Genomic DNA, 16,270 nt, shown 5'->3' with positions numbered 1-16,270 from the left:
GGTAAATCCTACCCAAAAAGTCCCAGGCTGAGGCTCCCCACTGCTTGTATCGCCCCTGCAAGCCCAGCACGAGTCCTTGCACCGACCATGCAGCGTGGAAACAGAAATGCAACTCTTGAGTCTTCCAGGCAATCACTTCACAGCTTTAGCTGAAACACCGTGAATGCCATGAACCACAGATCAGGGAGACGAGGCGCTTGAAGTCAGATATGATGGACAGCTTTTTATTTCCCAATGTTTTAATTTAACAAAGTGCTACATTCCATAGTTACAGTATGAGGAGTTGTTCTTGTCCGAAATAGAAAACCACAAGAAAGCACTAGGACTGCTAATATCGCTCTATGGAAGCAGTGCAGTCCAGAGAAACCTCACCTAGGGTGAACATCTGGCATAGGAGACACCTTAAAAAATCAGCAGCTGTCGAGTGCAGGTGCATTTCATCGGGGCAAGAGCTGCACGTCAGGCAGGCTGGTTCCTCCTGCTGGAAATGGGCTGTAGATGCCAAAGCGGTTGGGTGATACCTACAATAAATTCTGGCTTGTGCTATCAGGAAAACCCAAAACAGAAGCGAGCGACGAGTCTTGTGCTGAGTCGACAGATTATTATTGCTGCAGCAAAGTCACCGTCGCAGCCGTGCCTTTGCACGGGGCCAAGGCTGCGTCAGCAGTGTCACAACCCACCTCTACATTCAGGGGCTCGCGCTTCACCTAGCACGGAGGACGAGGAGGGCACTTCTCAGCTGCTTTTCTTGCCCTGCCTCTTTCAAAAGAATCTGCTTGCTTGGCAATGCAGAGGTATAGATTAAATCAGTAGAGCGTTAAGAGACTGGAGGCTTCAGCTCCCACCTGAAACCCTCCTCCCCTCCCTGCCTCCAATCTGATAATTTCAAGCAAATGAATCAAACTCCAGGAGTTGTATAGAGAATATTTTTAAGAGCCCAGTCCAAAGTCTACTGGCCTTGGATGAGAAGGGAAGGAGCTGAATGATGCTCGTGCTTTAAGGACCTCCAGAAATTACACTGACGTCAGGGGCACTGCAGAAAACCCTGTCTGTGCTCCAAAGGCTCCTACAAGCTTCACTGGGGCCCAAGGCTGGTTTTGACTGTCCATCTTGCCTCCGCGTTGAGAATAGCTAAGCTGAAGACGTGGGGAGCCTCCAGGCTCTGGGGCAGGTGCCTGACCAAAATCAACTATTCAACAAACACCTCCACTTCAAACGGACATCGGTTGGGATCTCTCCGCACTGCTGAGCGGCTCAGAAAGTTGGCCAACAGTAGTCTTCTGCCAACGAGCAGCTCCCAACCAGGGCACCTTGGCTGATGGTGTTCAGAGCCAGAGACAGGCCTGGGGGCGAAGATGGACCACAAGCAAAATTTTTGGGCAGCCCTTCTAGCCCATAAGTCTGGCTCCAGCACAGACCAGAGAGCCAGCGCTGAACTGTGCATGCAGCTGGACCTCCCTTTTGGCTCCATCCCTCCTGCTTGCCCAGTTTGTCCCACCACACTTGCCATATAACTGCTCCAATATTTGCAACTATTTGTCAGCCCCATTTGCGGCACTGCTATTTCCAGCATCCCAGCCGCCCACGCCATGTCCTCACCGAGTGAAGCCTGGTTCTTGAGGACACCAGGGCACCCAGCCGATGCAATAAAACACCACCTTCGTCATTCTGACCAGCAGTGTTGCCTTTAATTTCTTAAGTTCATTATGTTGGGGAGGAAGAAGAAGAGAGACGGTGAAACTGATTGCCACTGTAGAAAGTCAGTGTTTCCCAAACGGTGGATTTATTAGCACAACGAAAGGCCATGGCACCTCCCCACCAGCCTTCCCAATCCATCAAGTTGACAACCCATCCATAAATCTCTTCCTGCGCTGCCAGAGCTGGGGTACTTACACTCAGACCAGCAGCCTCGCTCAGCCAGCCCTCCTCCTCCTGACTGGCCCAGGAGCTCTGTGTTTTATCGGTTACTTAACGCAACTTGTGCCGTTATCACACACTGTGCAGGCACAGAACCATTAACAGGAAAGCAAGAGGAGGCTGTCCTTCACAGGCTGTTATTGCACAAAACCCTGCTGATCTCCAGCTGCTTGGGTCTTGCTGGTACAGCTGCTCTGTTCTGCAGTATCACTGGCAGCGCCTCTTTTCCAGTGTTATTTTGGGTCTCTCTTTCAGGCTACAGTTGCACGCAAAGGACTCAGCCAGCCCAGTTACCATCCTTTCTGCTCCAAGACAGACTCCCTCTTGCAGAGAGGCCAATGCCCTTTGTCTCTGCGTATTCTCCATGCCTCCCTGGCTGGACCAGGGTAAAGCATTTCAAGAACACCTTGCAGCTGCCTATGTAGTCTTGTTTCCAGCCTGTCTGGTGCTGTACCTAAGAGACAAGTCTTTCTGAAGATGATCTCCAGCAAACTGGAATGGAGGAGAAGTCATTCCACCTTGCAACCCCCATCATGCCTTGCCAGGAACAAATCAACAAAGAGCCCAAGAGACAACATTTCCCTATTCCCAAAGCTGCAGGACAGCCAGCAATGCCCAACTGGACTGTTAACACTTCCCAACCACCTCCAAGCTCCAAGAGACTTGGGAATGAGAAGGAAATAAGGAGAGATCACTCTGGAAGGCAAACTTCTTCTTAGCTTGGACTAATCACCTATTACAGAAGAAAGAGGCTTTAATTTTGGGTAGGGGCACCTGGACTTTAACAGTGGGCTGCCAGTCAGTGCCTGCTAAAGACATGGGGCTGCTTTTAGTAAGGCAAAATTCTCCTGGTCAAAGTTTCAGGAACAAAAAGGGAGAGACGCAAGCACTGTGGAGCCCTGACTGGGAAAGCCTGTCCTAGTGGGATTAGGGTATGAAGACTCCCCAACACGTTGGTGGACCGGGTTTTACTGCGTCTCCCCCAACCTGCTTCCCACGCACTCAGCGGGATCAATGTGTGAGGGACCATGCACAGCTCTTCGACTGGAAGACTAGCATTAGCAGCAGCATTTTGAAACCAGGTTGTCCTGCCTGTCCTTCTCCAGGTGACTCAGTAGATGTGTGGGTAAGGCCTACAGGAAAGTACCTGGGCTCTGAAGAGCACTGCTTGTTCGGAGCTGAACATCACATCTGATGACTTAATGTCCAGAGGAGGCCCTGACCCTCTCAATAGAGAACTCAGCTTCAGGTGGGTCTTCCGAATGTCCTCTCTACCTTGCAAACCCACTCACATGCCCACGAGACATTTGCTTACCATCATCGACATCTACCCTTCACAATCTGACAGGCCTTTTCACCTTTACAAGGAATGAAATCCTGCATCTGCCCCTCCTCAAACTCTCCTCCCTTCCACTTCTTCAAAGACTCAATGGGATTTAATCTCCGTAGATGTGTGGTCCGGCCTTATTTGTCTAATCAGGTCTCCTCCGGCAACAGTCGCTGTTCCTTGTATGAAGGATGATTCCCCACAGAACAGTGAGTCCCACCTCAGAAATGTGGATGTTTTGCGTAAGTGTCAGATTGAAGTAATTTCACAACTGGAAGCAGAGATAAAGTAACACAGCCCTTTTTCTAGCTATTTTGACAGCATTTCTGTGCAAAGCAACATTAGTTTCCCCTGTTCGGTTCCCGTAACATCTCAGACACTGGCTGTCTCCCCATGCAACCCGGTGCTATCAGCCCAGGCAGCACAGCAGCTTGCCCTCACCCCGTGCCACCCTTGGGTTTCACCTCCACAAACCTCTGCAGCCATCTGTCCTACAGCTTCACCTTTTCCCCCGTGGCCAAGGGTTCCCAGTGTGACCATTTCACCTCCCCACAGCAGACACCTCTCCAGCTGTGGCTGCCGCTGCTTTCCGACTATTAGCCACAAATCCCTCAGCCCTGACAGTCACCCGCTCTGCAATCTTTGGTGCCTTTCTGCATTCGGTGCTCTGGAGACAAGACCCATCCAGATCCCCCGAAGGTGGGATTCACGGTGGTGGTGAACCCACATGCCGTTCACACAGCTTTCAGGGGCTGAAAATGCAATTTCCAGTGGGTAAAGGAGACAGATGCTCCGCTTTCATCTCTATGTGAATGCAGCCTTGTGAAAGAGATGAACCAATAACTAGTGTCCTTCAAACAGGAGGCAGAAGCTGAGGAAACCTCTGACCTGCCTCTTCCCTTACCTACTTGCACACTGAACAAAAGCTAAGAGATCCATGCAAGACTATCCGTCAGTAGGTGAGCGCTGGTATTTATTGTGCTGTAACAGACAGTGCTGGTTGAAAATGGACTAGGATTTTTGTTGTGAATCAAGTGTTGAGGCCATTCCTGTGTGTCTCCAAGAAGCGTGGAGCAGAGCTGAAGGAAGAAAGAAGGGGTGAGAGTCGGGGAACCGAGTGCAGAAATGTGCTTCAAACTGTATCAACAACACTGTACTTGGGCACTTCTCAGGTGGCAAGGGATACAGTTCAAGTGTATAACTCATTAATTAAGCAGAGCAGCTAATCTTAGCACTAATGAACTCTAGCTCAGGTAATGTAACATTTAAAATTAACAAATTGAACAGAGTCCTTCACAGTAAAGATTTCCATTCCGGGGTTAGGCAAGAGCTATTGTTATGATTAGATTACTGCCAGCCAGGACCAAAACAGTACACGAGGATAATAGGAAAATAATCATCCATATGTATCAGCTCCAGCTGTAACAAGACGCGCTGTGAATCTGAATGAGGCGCCGGGTGCGAATGTGAAATCTCACTACTGTATCAAAATAAACATCACTGCGCGGTACACGTAGAGCATAGCATGCCGTTTCGCCGGGGTGGTACCGACCACTGCTCGGTGGCTCGGGGCGGCGGAGAGCAGCGATGCAGCGGAAAGTCACTTGTTCTTTTTCTCTCCCTCCCTCCATTTAAAAGTCACGGGCTATCACAAGGGCACTGCAGTTCGACTCAAAATTCATCTTCGGAGCTGTCAGCTAAGAGCATGACTCGGTCTTGCATGCTGTTAAATTCCCTCTGCTAGGGAAAGAAAAGAAACATTGAAGAGCTCCACATGCAAAAAGGAAATGAAGAGCATTCGGATCCCCCCCATACTCTAACCAAGAGGTCCCGGGCACTTCAACACAGACAAACCATAACCATAACCAGGCTGCGCTCACTTCACAGCCAAAATGGTTAACAGGAGAGTGGGTGGGATTGGGGTTTCCCTTTGCAGTTGCCATACCTTTCTTTTATGTCTCTTTGAGCCATTTCTCCTTCGGCGATTCATAATCTTAATGCTGTAGAGTGCTCCTAGGATAAAGAGGGCTCCGGCTATTCCGACTCCTACGGGAACCAGCATCCCCGACATGTACCCTGCCTATGTGGAAAAGAGAGAAGCAGAGCAGCACTCACAAGACCATCCTTTCAGAGTCATTTTTCACCAGTCTAGGACTGCAATATATCCTTATGCTGCTTTCGTCAAAGTTTATTTTAACTGAGTCCCTATCACCCGCCTGCACAGGATGAACCCTGCTTCCAGGATTGCTAGGCAAGCCCCCAACCAGCCCCACTCCGGGACCAAGCTGGTAACCACCATGGCTCACTCACCGTCAGCTTTTGCTAACAGATACTTCCTTGTGGTAGCTGAGACACTGCAGTGTTTGCCCGCCTTTAGGAGAGGAAACAGTTTTGGTGCAGAGTTGCAAGTGCTGGGGTGAAGTGTCTGTTTATACGGGTGCACGTGTGAAGGAAAACCTCGACCGCCAAAGGCAGGCGATCTCGAGCCACAACAAAGACCTCTGACCACCCAAACAGCTTCACTACACGCTGTGTAAAGTAGGCTGAGTGCTGCTCCGAGCTCCCTGCATACCACCAGCATAAATCAAGGCACAGGTATATGTCTGGCCCTGTTCAACAGAGCTCAGTCCGGAGGGCCGAGAGCTGCTGTCGTGGTTTAACCTCAGTCGGCAACTAAGCACCACGCAGCCACTCGCTCACTCCCCCCCGGTGGGATGGGGGAGAGAATTGGAAGGGTAAAAGTGAGAAAACTCATGGGTTGAGATAAAGACAGTTTGATAGGTAAAGCAAAAGCCGCGCACGCAAGCAAAGTGAAACAAGGAATTCATTTACTCCTTCCCATCGGCAGGCAGGTGTTCAGCCATCCCCAGGAAAGCAGGGCTCCATCACGCGTAACGGTGACTTGGGAAGACAAACGCCATCACTCCAAACGTCCCCCCCTTCCTTCTTCTTTCCCCAGCTTTATATACTGAGCATGACGTCCCATGGTATGGAATGTCCCTTTGGGCAGTTTGGCTGTGCCCCCTCCCAGCTTCTTGTGCACCTCCAGCCTTCTCAGTCGGTAGAGCACGGGCAGCTGAAAAGTCCTTGACTTAGTGTAAGCACTGCTCAGCAACAACTAAAACATCGGTGCGTTATCAACATTGTTCTCACCCTAAATCCAAAACACAGCACTGTACCAGCTACTAGGAAGGAAATTAACTCTATCCCTGCCGAAACCAGGACAGCTGCCATTACGCTTTTCGGCACGAATCCGGACTAGCAGCGCGGCGCCGAGTGGTGCAGTGACGAGTGCCTCGGCACCCCCCTGCCCACAGCCCTCCGCACAGCAGCCCTCGGGGCGGCAGGAGCAGGCAGAGGAGAGCACGGCGCGGGCAGAAGAGCCAGTGTGTAAGAGCCACCAGGCGAGGCGGCAGGCACCAGCCGGGGAGCAGGCAGAATGGGCGAGGGGCTGTTTTCGGAGAATGGCTGCACTTGCGAAACAGTGACACGCTGACCTCTGTTTTGGGAGGTGGATGGGAAAGGGACCCAACATCCTCCTGGCCAGCTCTGATTGCTGGAGTGTGTCTTACCATGGCCAAACTGCTAAATATACCTCCAGTAAAGAGTATTACGCAGCTCCCATGCTTCCCAGAGACACATCGGCATGGGAAAGCAAGTGCCCTGGGACACTAATGTCCTATCTCAGCGCGGGGACGGCTGAAGCTGCTCCTAACACCCGCAGCTGGGTCTCTGAAGGAGCTGAAACACAAAGCCAGGCTGTGCTCACTTTTGCAGGAAGAAGAAGCATTTTGCCCTCTCCCTGCCCAGCCCAGCCTGAGCCTCCTCGGCTTTGTACTCAAAATCCTTGAACCAAAAGCTTTCCCTTTGCATGCGAAGGGGGTCGCTTGCATGAGCAGGACAATGACGTAGAGGGAGGGCATGCACACCTTCAGCTGGCCTTAAGGGAAGCACAGCAAACGTAAATCAGCTCTAATTCAATAGCTGTGATCCGTACGTTTGTGTTGCCCAATAAAAAAATATTAAGCATGAGTAATTTAAAATTACACATTTAAACATTTAAAATTACACATTTAAATATTTAAAATCCTTTGGAAAATATTCCAAATATATATTCCAAATATGTTATTTTATATTTTACTGTTTGAAATGAAAATTAACCCCAGTTTTAAAGTGCCGAATTGCTTCAGCATCCTCTTCAGCATCCTCACCTAATTCAGGCTGGGGGGCTCAATCGAGTAAGGGAGGCAGGTACAGCCTGGCTCCCTCCCTCATTAGTGCTGCCTTCATTCACACTGCAGCAACAGAGTCCTCTGCTGTGGCACTACAGCTTTACCCTTCACCATCTACACCCCCCAAAATAGATTTTACACCTGCCAGGGGAGACATGCACAATTCAGAGGACTATCAGACAGCTCTTAGCAAGCCTCAGTCCATTGCTTACCACCACTCATCTTCATCTGCATTCCCAAACTGCAACACAACTTAACAACAAATGCTTACACCGTAATTGCTTTTCTGCCATAATCCACTGACTCTGTGTGTGTGTGGGGGGGGAAGCTATTCAGTGTGCGCTGCCCTGGCTTCCTACACTTACCTGGAGAATGAAAATAACTGCTTTCACCTAGGGCAGCTACAACGCTAACAAGGGCTGGTTTGCTCTCCCAAACCCCTCCAGATCCTGCTTTAACTAGTAACAACTTTGTGCCTGGATCCCAAGGCTTGAGGGATCTTCAGCTGCATCTTGCAGGTTCCCTGAATGCCGTCGCAGAAAACCCAGCCCCGCTCAGCACACGCGCTTGGAGGGGGGCTGCGTGCCTGCACCCCAGTTCCCGAAAAAGGAGGTTAGTGAGAACACAGCTAAGAGACTGTACCTCTGCGAGGCAATTAAGGTGCCTTAATTGGGTGACCCAATTAGTGCAGCGTGGGTTTTTCTATTTCTGGAACTTTGCTGCTGGCACTGGCACTGGAAATGGCTTTTCAGCTGCTGCCCAGCTGAGCTTCTGTATCAGAAATCACTGGTTTTAATACGGTGAACTCTCTAGCCCATCTGTGAGCCTTTATCACGCCTGGCCAGCCCATGCCCTTTTACAGGCTTCCCCCAACAGCCTGCAATGTGAAACAGATCCAGGACCTGTTCTCCCAGCCCTTCTGTGTCACACAGCCCAACTCATGAGGGCTTCTGCACTTGCCTGATAGGCTACCCCATTTCACAGGCAGCTCCGAAGCCACTTTTTTACCCCCTGCCCATGGGGAAGATGCAGCTTCTTTACAGATCCTAGGGATGCTTTTAATACACCCAATCCATGACCATGACCTTCCTGGCTCCACTGGACTTTGAGATAAGAGCAACAGAGGACTTCAGAGGAATCTCATGTCCATTATTTGGCATCCCAAATGCAACATTTGCACAGTATTTGCAGGAGACCAGACTTAAATCTGTCACTGACCCATGCTCCTGCTCCCATGCTCCCCACACCCTTCCCTCTCCCAGCAGAGCAGCCCTGATGGACACAGGAGGACACATCTCTCAGGGATGGGGCCGTCACAGAATCATAGAATCATTAAGGTTGGAAGAGACCTCTAAGATCATCGAGTCCAACCGTCAACCCAACACCACCATGCCCACTAAACCATGTCCCTAAGCGCCTCATCTACACGTCTTTTAAATACCTCCAGGGATGGGGACTCAACCACTTCCCTGGGCAGCCTGTTCCAATGTTTAACCACTCTTTCAGGAAAGAAATTTTTCCTCACGTCCAATCTAAACCTCCCCTGGTGCAACTTGAGGCCATTTCCTCTCGTCCTATCGCTTGTTACTTGGGAGAAGAGACCGACCCCCCCCTCGCTACAACCTCCTTTCAGGTAGTTGTAGAGGGCGATAAGGTCTCCCCTCAGCCTCCTCTTCTCCAGGCTAAACAACCCCAGTTCCCTCAGCCGCTCCTCAGAAGACTTGTGCTCTAGACCCTTCACCAGCTTCGTTGCCCTTCTCTGGACACGCTCCAGCACCCCAGTGTCTTTCCTGTAGTGAGGGGCCCAAAAACACTGAACACAGTGTTCGAGGTGCGGCCTCACCAGTGCTGAGTACAAAGGGACAATCACTTCCCTCGTCCTGCTGGCCACGCTGGTTCTGATACAAGCCAGGATGCTGTTGGCCTTCTTGGCCACCTGGGCACACTGCCGGCTCATATGCAGCCAGCTGTCGACCAACACCCCCAGGTCCTTTTCCGCCAGGCAGCTTTCCAGCCACTCTTCCCCAAGCCTCTAGTGTTGCACGGGGTTGTTGTGGCCGAAGTAAAAAAAATCATGTGCCAGGATACTCTTTTGGATGGTGGGATTGTAAAATAGAGAGGACGGGGCTCTGCCAACAGCAAATGAGAAGGGCACATATTATGACTGGTGCTGATAAACTCAGTAAGGAAGAGGAGGAAATGGGGTGAGCAGGTTTATTTGGGAGTGATTTGCTTCACCAGCACTTGGTTGAGGGTGGGGGAGTGTTTTTTGTTGGGCTTTTCTAAGGGAAAATGTGAGCAAGGTGAAAGATCTGCCTCCACACATCTGCCGTTCCCCAAAGGAGGGAGATGGCTCAGGGCTGAGTCTCTCTTTGAAGTGGACACTAGCAGATCCCCAGTTATACCAATGCTTGTGCTGGGCACTGCCATGCAGCCCAACGTCTACCTGTAAGAGGTACAGACACTACAGAGCAACTCTGTTGGAGACAGGACCATGCACCGCCCCCTCTGCAATGGGGAAGGACAGAGGTAGCCAACAAGGTGCCAAGAGGAAAGAAGTGAAAGCTACGGCTTCAGTGAGAAGACACCTAATGCCCCCGAGCTTGTGTTGTGCTGGCTGGGGTAGGTTTGGCACGAGCAGATGACCCCTGCACGCTACATTCACTCCAGGCACTCAACCAGTCTTGGTGTCTGCTTTTTACCTTCGTCGGGAAAACCATTCTCTGTCCTTTCAGCGTTCGCTCTGGCTGAATCCCAGGCCAAGGTGCTCTGCTATGAGCATAGGTCACACTAGACATGCCTCCTTCCTATTGTAGGCAGAAAAGCAACTCAACAAGGGCTGGGCAGGAACCCACCTTAACCCTTCCACTCCCCAGTCCTGGAAAACAGATACCCAGACCCCGTCCCTCTGTTCAGACTTGATGGTAAGGTGCTGCTGAAATTTGGTGGGGATCACGTGGGAAGGCTGGGCTTGTTCGGTGACAATCTGCTCAAGCTTAGAGATGTATTTTTAGGGGCTGGAGTTTCCTGTTGAGTCATTATTCCTTGTGGTGGGTTTTTTCTATACTAACTCTGATCCTGTTCAAGAATTTCCAAGCCCTGTTGAGTCACAAAATGTTCTTGTCTTAAAACACTACCTCATTTCTAGCTTCATGGCTTTGCCGTCATCAACACAACATTTGGAAGGTTTCACAACTGTTTCAGAATGTTAATATTTGCCCTAGGGCTGCAGAGCCTAAAAAGCCATCACTGCCTGTGGCTGGCACAGCTCTTGATTTCATGTGCCACCACCCTGTAACGCCAGGGAGAAAAGATCAGGGTCTGTTATCTTTTCAGTCTTCCTGTGTTTGCTCTTTTTCCTTCCAGGAATTTGCAGCTCTTCTTGCATGTGGAGGCAGGAAAGGTCTCATCCAGAGGCGGTGGCGTGGCATGCAGCCTCTCACCAGAGAGGATCACCAGATCCTCTTGACTTGGATCTAGAACCAAGCTTAGGACTTAGAGAAAAGGGGTGAAGGTAAGTTAGAGGGCAATATAAAAAAGTAACTCGGAAGTCTGACGAGAAGGTGATTTTCTAGTGCAGATAAGTCTACCAAATACCCCTGTCCCTCCTTCTGCTCTTAGTTACTACTCATCAGGGATGTACTGTGGATTTACACCACTATATACAACAGCAGCATCTGGTTCATTTGCCTCCCAGAGAAAATTTTAAGCCCTTTCTCAGTTGTCTTTGTAGAGATAATGAACTGCACTGACAAGAGTTTATTTATTCCTGCAAGTAAAAATGTTTTTCCTTTTAAAGTAATTGAAACACTGAGTCTCCTACCTTATCTTTCAGCTTCTCCATCCAGCTTCTCACTGAAAAATAAGACAAAAAAGCTGTAATCATGTTACTTATGTTATATTAATTAGTAACGAATGATAATGATAATATTAAAATAGACACTAATTAACTTGACAAGCTGATAACACTTTTCGTTAGATTTCCTCTCTTCTCATTCATGAAAAAGAGCAAATGCAGCGAATCAACACGAGAAACTCTTCAAGCGAGTTGGCAGGCAAGCAGCTTGCTTTTGCCTGTGCAATTGACATCTTCAGAGTGATTAAAAAAGGAAGAAGAAAAACAGTATTTCAGGCTGTGGGTTTTTAACCAGCACTTCTCATACAAACAGTGGAATGAAAACCTTACAGCGTGGCTATCCCCTTCCACTGGCCTCCTCCACATAGATATTCTTCCCTCTATTTGGCATAGCCTGTAACGATGCCTAAAAAAGTATTATTCCCTGTCTTTTATTCCCCTGCTTTTCTGGAAGCAGCCACTGCCTACTCTGGGAAGTCACCAGATAATATCTGAGGACTGGGATAGCACTGGAGGTGCTAAACTACTAAACCAAGTAAATTTATACTGCCATCACGGAGACTTTCATTTCCTAACAGTTAATATAAGTGCCATGAAATAAGATACCCAAGAATTAAAAGTCTTTAATGGCATGTACTTTGGGATGAAATATTCAGCTAATCTCAAAGAAATGCAAGCGCTTAGCAGCGGGTGCACAACTCATTAACTCCACAGGCGACTGGATTCGTCTGCACTGCACCGAAGACAAACTGCTCAGCCTTTGAGAGATCCGCTAATGTTTTAACGAATTCCTACTCATAGGTAAGAGGCAAGAAAACACAAATGTGGGGTTTTTTCAGGGTCCTGCAACTGTGTTTTAAGCCCTGGTCAAGGATCCCCATTTCTCCAGGAGGACAATGCTACAGGCACAAGGGGACTCTTGGATGCACCAATGTCCTTCTGAGGGATATTTCTCCCAGGATGCATTAGATCCCAAATGTAACACACCGTTTATGGAGTGAGACCCTATCTCCGAGCCTGCTTTCTTATAGAAGCTCCCGTCAAAGCTTGCATTAGCAGTATTAGAGCCTGGCTGTTGGCACATGTACATACACCCCTCAGGGTAACCATCCTACTGAAATGAGAGCCTTACTGTGAGTGGGGAGGGTGCAGCAGTAGGGCCATCAGTAAATGGCTTTTTTATGTCTCAGATACAAAACGGAGAAGCACAGCAGCTGGGAAATAACAGGGCTCGGCCCAGATGTCAGCATCGCTGAATTAAACTGCATCATTTTAACAAGTTCCAAGTGATTTGAATACTCCCTTTTTAACTATTAGTAATATAACACTTTTCAAACAGAAGGATCCCACATTACCTAGAGGTGAAGAAAGTGTGAAACAGGCACAGGAGCGTACACGCAAACTCACCTATCTCTGACAGGTAGCTAAGAAAAAAAATTAATTATCCAGGAGACTTGCTCAGACACCCACAGCAGTAGAAAAGGACAAGACGTCTACTTTTACCAACTCTTCCCACCATTAGTACTGACCTGCATGGACTAAGCTGTAGTAAACTCAATTGATGAAGGTGCCATCACCATCATCCTCTGCCAGTCCAAGCCTGCATGCCTTGAATTTCTGGTATTTCACTCCCAGGGGAATACCAGAGAGGAAGGAAACGCGTGGTTCCCCTGGGCTAGGTTTCTCAGCTGGGTTTCTAGGTGTAACACTAAAACACGGGGTGTAAACACAGACTTTCAAGGAGAGTCCCTACACCATTGCCTTGCTGACAGGCATGGGAGAGACCAAACACCCAGAAAATTCTGCTTAAAAACACAAATATTGCAAACCAAAGGAATCAATCCTAAAATTCTTGCCAAAGAGCCTTCTCATGACTCTCATGTTTAACGATGCTGTCGTGTTTTATTCCAGGCTGCCAGGAGGAATGGTGACGGTGACTCACAGTCACACAGTAACAGCCACAGCTTCAAAACCACAGTGCACATTTTGAAGCTTTGGGCTGATCTCCTCCGTGCACATGCAGACAGCTACACGCGCACACAGCCGGTTAAAGCCACCGTGATGCTCGGTTGGCCCCAACTCAAGCTAAGCACAAAGCCTATTTTTACATGTCTTTCACAGTAATTAATATGGGACCTGTGATCTCGTCAATAGTCGACCCACTTTCTTGCAGCTGAACAACAATGGTGCCTCTAAAGCAGCAATTAACTCCAGGGTATTTCTGACAAGTCATAGGCAGGGGCTGATCTAATAATATTCTACTACCTACCTCCAACGAACACAAACTCTGGCCTCGTTCCCCTCTGCTCCACAAAACGACAGCAGCACGTCCATTGGGACCCCAAACACTACAGTACAAATCTTTATTTGCTATTTATACAATTGCTCATTATTAAACCCGACCTTATTTTCAGCCGTGTAGAGCACATGTCACACACCTTCATGAGTCAGCCCAAGCCACAGGAAAAACAATGCAACATGATTTCTCCCAGACTGGGCGCCTCTCTGAGAGATACTCTAACACAGCCACAAGCTGGCTGGCTGGCTGAAAGCCTCTGACCTGTGCTAGAGGAAAATAATGGTCCCAAATTTGGCATCATTACACATCATTATCCATAATTAACATTCTGAACTTGGTCGTGGAAGAGGAATACTGTAGATGGCACCTTCTCGTAAAAAAGCAACGCTCTCGGAGAACACTAGGTGACTTGCCAATGAGGCCAAGCAAATAATTAGTAACAAATACTCTAGTCCATGTATTTTTCATCATCCCCTTTTTTTTTCCTTCCCTGATCACTGAATGTCCTGAAAAAATGGCAACAGTCTCTGGGTGTGAAGTTACTGACAAATGTCTGCAGTGCTGGCTCCTCTTCCGTGGCATTTTAAAGATGGTGACTAGTCCAAACCCTCTGCTTCAGCTTAATTTTGATCTCTTGGTTTCATGGGGAGCTGAGTTAGATGAGCGTGGAGCACTTCTGAAAATTACATACATAATCTGATATTTCCTCAGCGATTTATATAATGTCTGCACCTCTGCAAATTAATTTTAAATAACATATAGCTTAAGATTAAGCAGGTCAGGAGCATGGAGGAGGAGCACAGTTATCTGGCATTGGTGTCAGAGCAGCCCAGGATGAATTCAGACAGTTACAGATGCACCGTGCTATTTTCAGTCATTTTTACCCAGCTTTCCCCTTGAAAATATGCGGCCAGCTATTAAGAAGCCATGGTGCCAACTAAAGAAGTTAGGCTAATTTGCAGAGGTAAGCAGCAGCCTGCGGTGCCTGCCTGGCCCTTCCATGGAGGAACCTGGTACAAAGGGACAGTCAAAAAGCCCCATGAGCAAAAACTAGCTGAAGTTTGGGTTTTGCCAGATGCAGCCTGAAGGCTCAGGAGAGGGGCAATAGGTGACATTTGGGGGTCTGCGGTATATGACACTGAACTCTTCAATGCCATAAATCCAAACAAACCCTCATGGGAGACAGTTCTTGTGTTCCCGTCCCTCTCCTTCCCACCATGTCCTACAGCTTTGCGCGCCCTACAAGAATAGATTCAGCCAGCTTACCCAAGCTGCTCATTTGTTTTTTGCGGAGCGCCTCTTACAAAGGGGGTAATCAGATACAATTTACAATGGAGAATCGAAGCGGAAGAGGTTTGGAAGCTGCCTCCAAGTTCACCTGGAAAGATCCTCTGACAATGAAGCATTTGCATGATTTACATCAGGGGAAGATCCAGTATTTGTCACTTCTGACCAAAGAAAATGAAATTAAGGTAGCATGACAGACCATATTCACTGCAAGTCTCAACCGTGGTGTGACACTTTCCTCCTAGGGAAGAGTCTGACCTCTTGGTGCTCTGCTCAGGGATCTCGCAGCACCCTCAGCTTATGGCCCTGCAAAGTCTTGCCACAAACAACTCACCTGAAAGGAGAGGGGATGTTAACTGAGGGCAAAGATCTGGAAAAAACACACAAAACATTGTAACTCCCATGGCTACTGTGCATCCCCACCATGGGAAAAACTGGGTCCACATGTACCGTTATTAGAATCATAGAATATAGAATATCTCGAGTTGGAAGGGACCCATGAGGATCATCGAGTCCAACTCCCTGTGCTCTCCTTCCCTGAACCCTTACTGGTGGCCTTCACTCACGATCTCACTTCTTGTTGCTGTTCGGAGGACTGTCCATCTTCAAATAAGTTCTTTTTTATTAGTCAGGTCTCTCGAACCCCCTTTTGTTCTGGAAGCTGCAGGGTACTGACTGCCAGAGCCAGGCTCTGCCTTTAAGCCTCACCACAACGCACCATCAAATCTCTCGCCAAAGACTTTTCCCCGCTTCCCTCACCACCCCGCTCTGAAATCAGGAGCACAAGTCCTCTGGGCTTCACGCTTTGCCAACTTCTAGTAATCCTAATTGCCTAATTATCTACTCCAATGCAATGATAAAGCTGCTTAATAATTCTGTTCACTTCTCACTCATTCTCTCCCTTCCCAGATAAGAAAATGCAAAGACTTCACCTTCTGGTAGAGATTTCAATCAGTAATTCATGCCCTCCTGACATCAGTTCTGCCTCCCCTTTCCCCTCTTGGATGCCCTGCTGCTTTATCTTGTCACTTTAGTTTCATCTTATCAGCTTGTTTTAATTATATTCCCTTTTTTAATCATCATCTAAAGCAATTCTGTTTTTCCATGGCAAAACCGGCACATTATCCCCCTGCCCTGTGCGTCTCGCTGTATTTTCAAATCCAGCATTTACATCTTAATTCCAGAACTTCATCTTGATACTGATGAAGGTACATCCGGCACCTTCTCTTTTAATAATTCTCCACCACGACCACCAGACCAGTGGTGAAAATGTGGCACCCAAGCTCCTATACACTCCCCAAAGGGCAGAGAAAAGGGCTGGAGGATGGTTTTATGGCTAAGCTGGAGCTCAG

General features: G+C 48.5%; 1 protein-coding gene across 3 annotated transcripts in view; it reads right to left on the bottom strand.

Moving 5' to 3' along the window:
- Positions 1 to 203: 203 nt before the first annotated feature.
- Positions 204 to 16,270, bottom strand: part of ARMH4 (armadillo like helical domain containing 4) — a 78,191-nt gene continuing 62,124 nt past the window's right edge. For 2 of the 3 annotated variants that reach the window (XM_076345686.1, XM_076345685.1), the window contains 3 exons: positions 11,300 to 11,331; positions 5,190 to 5,324; positions 204 to 4,984 (listed from right to left, as the gene is read on the bottom strand). In XM_076345686.1, the coding sequence (XP_076201801.1) occupies positions 4,916 to 4,984; positions 5,190 to 5,324; positions 11,300 to 11,331 (236 nt within the window). In that variant the 3' untranslated portion in view covers positions 204 to 4,915. The remainder of the gene's footprint in view (positions 4,985 to 5,189; positions 5,325 to 11,299; positions 11,332 to 16,270) is intronic. The other variant, XM_076345684.1, reaches the window with a different exon arrangement.

Source organism: Aptenodytes patagonicus, chromosome 7, assembly GCF_965638725.1.
Source record: "Aptenodytes patagonicus chromosome 7, bAptPat1.pri.cur, whole genome shotgun sequence".
NCBI lineage: Eukaryota > Metazoa > Chordata > Aves > Sphenisciformes > Spheniscidae > Aptenodytes > Aptenodytes patagonicus.
The sequence above is the reverse complement of the archived record's forward strand: the minus strand, read 5'-3'. Positions and strand labels throughout refer to the sequence as shown.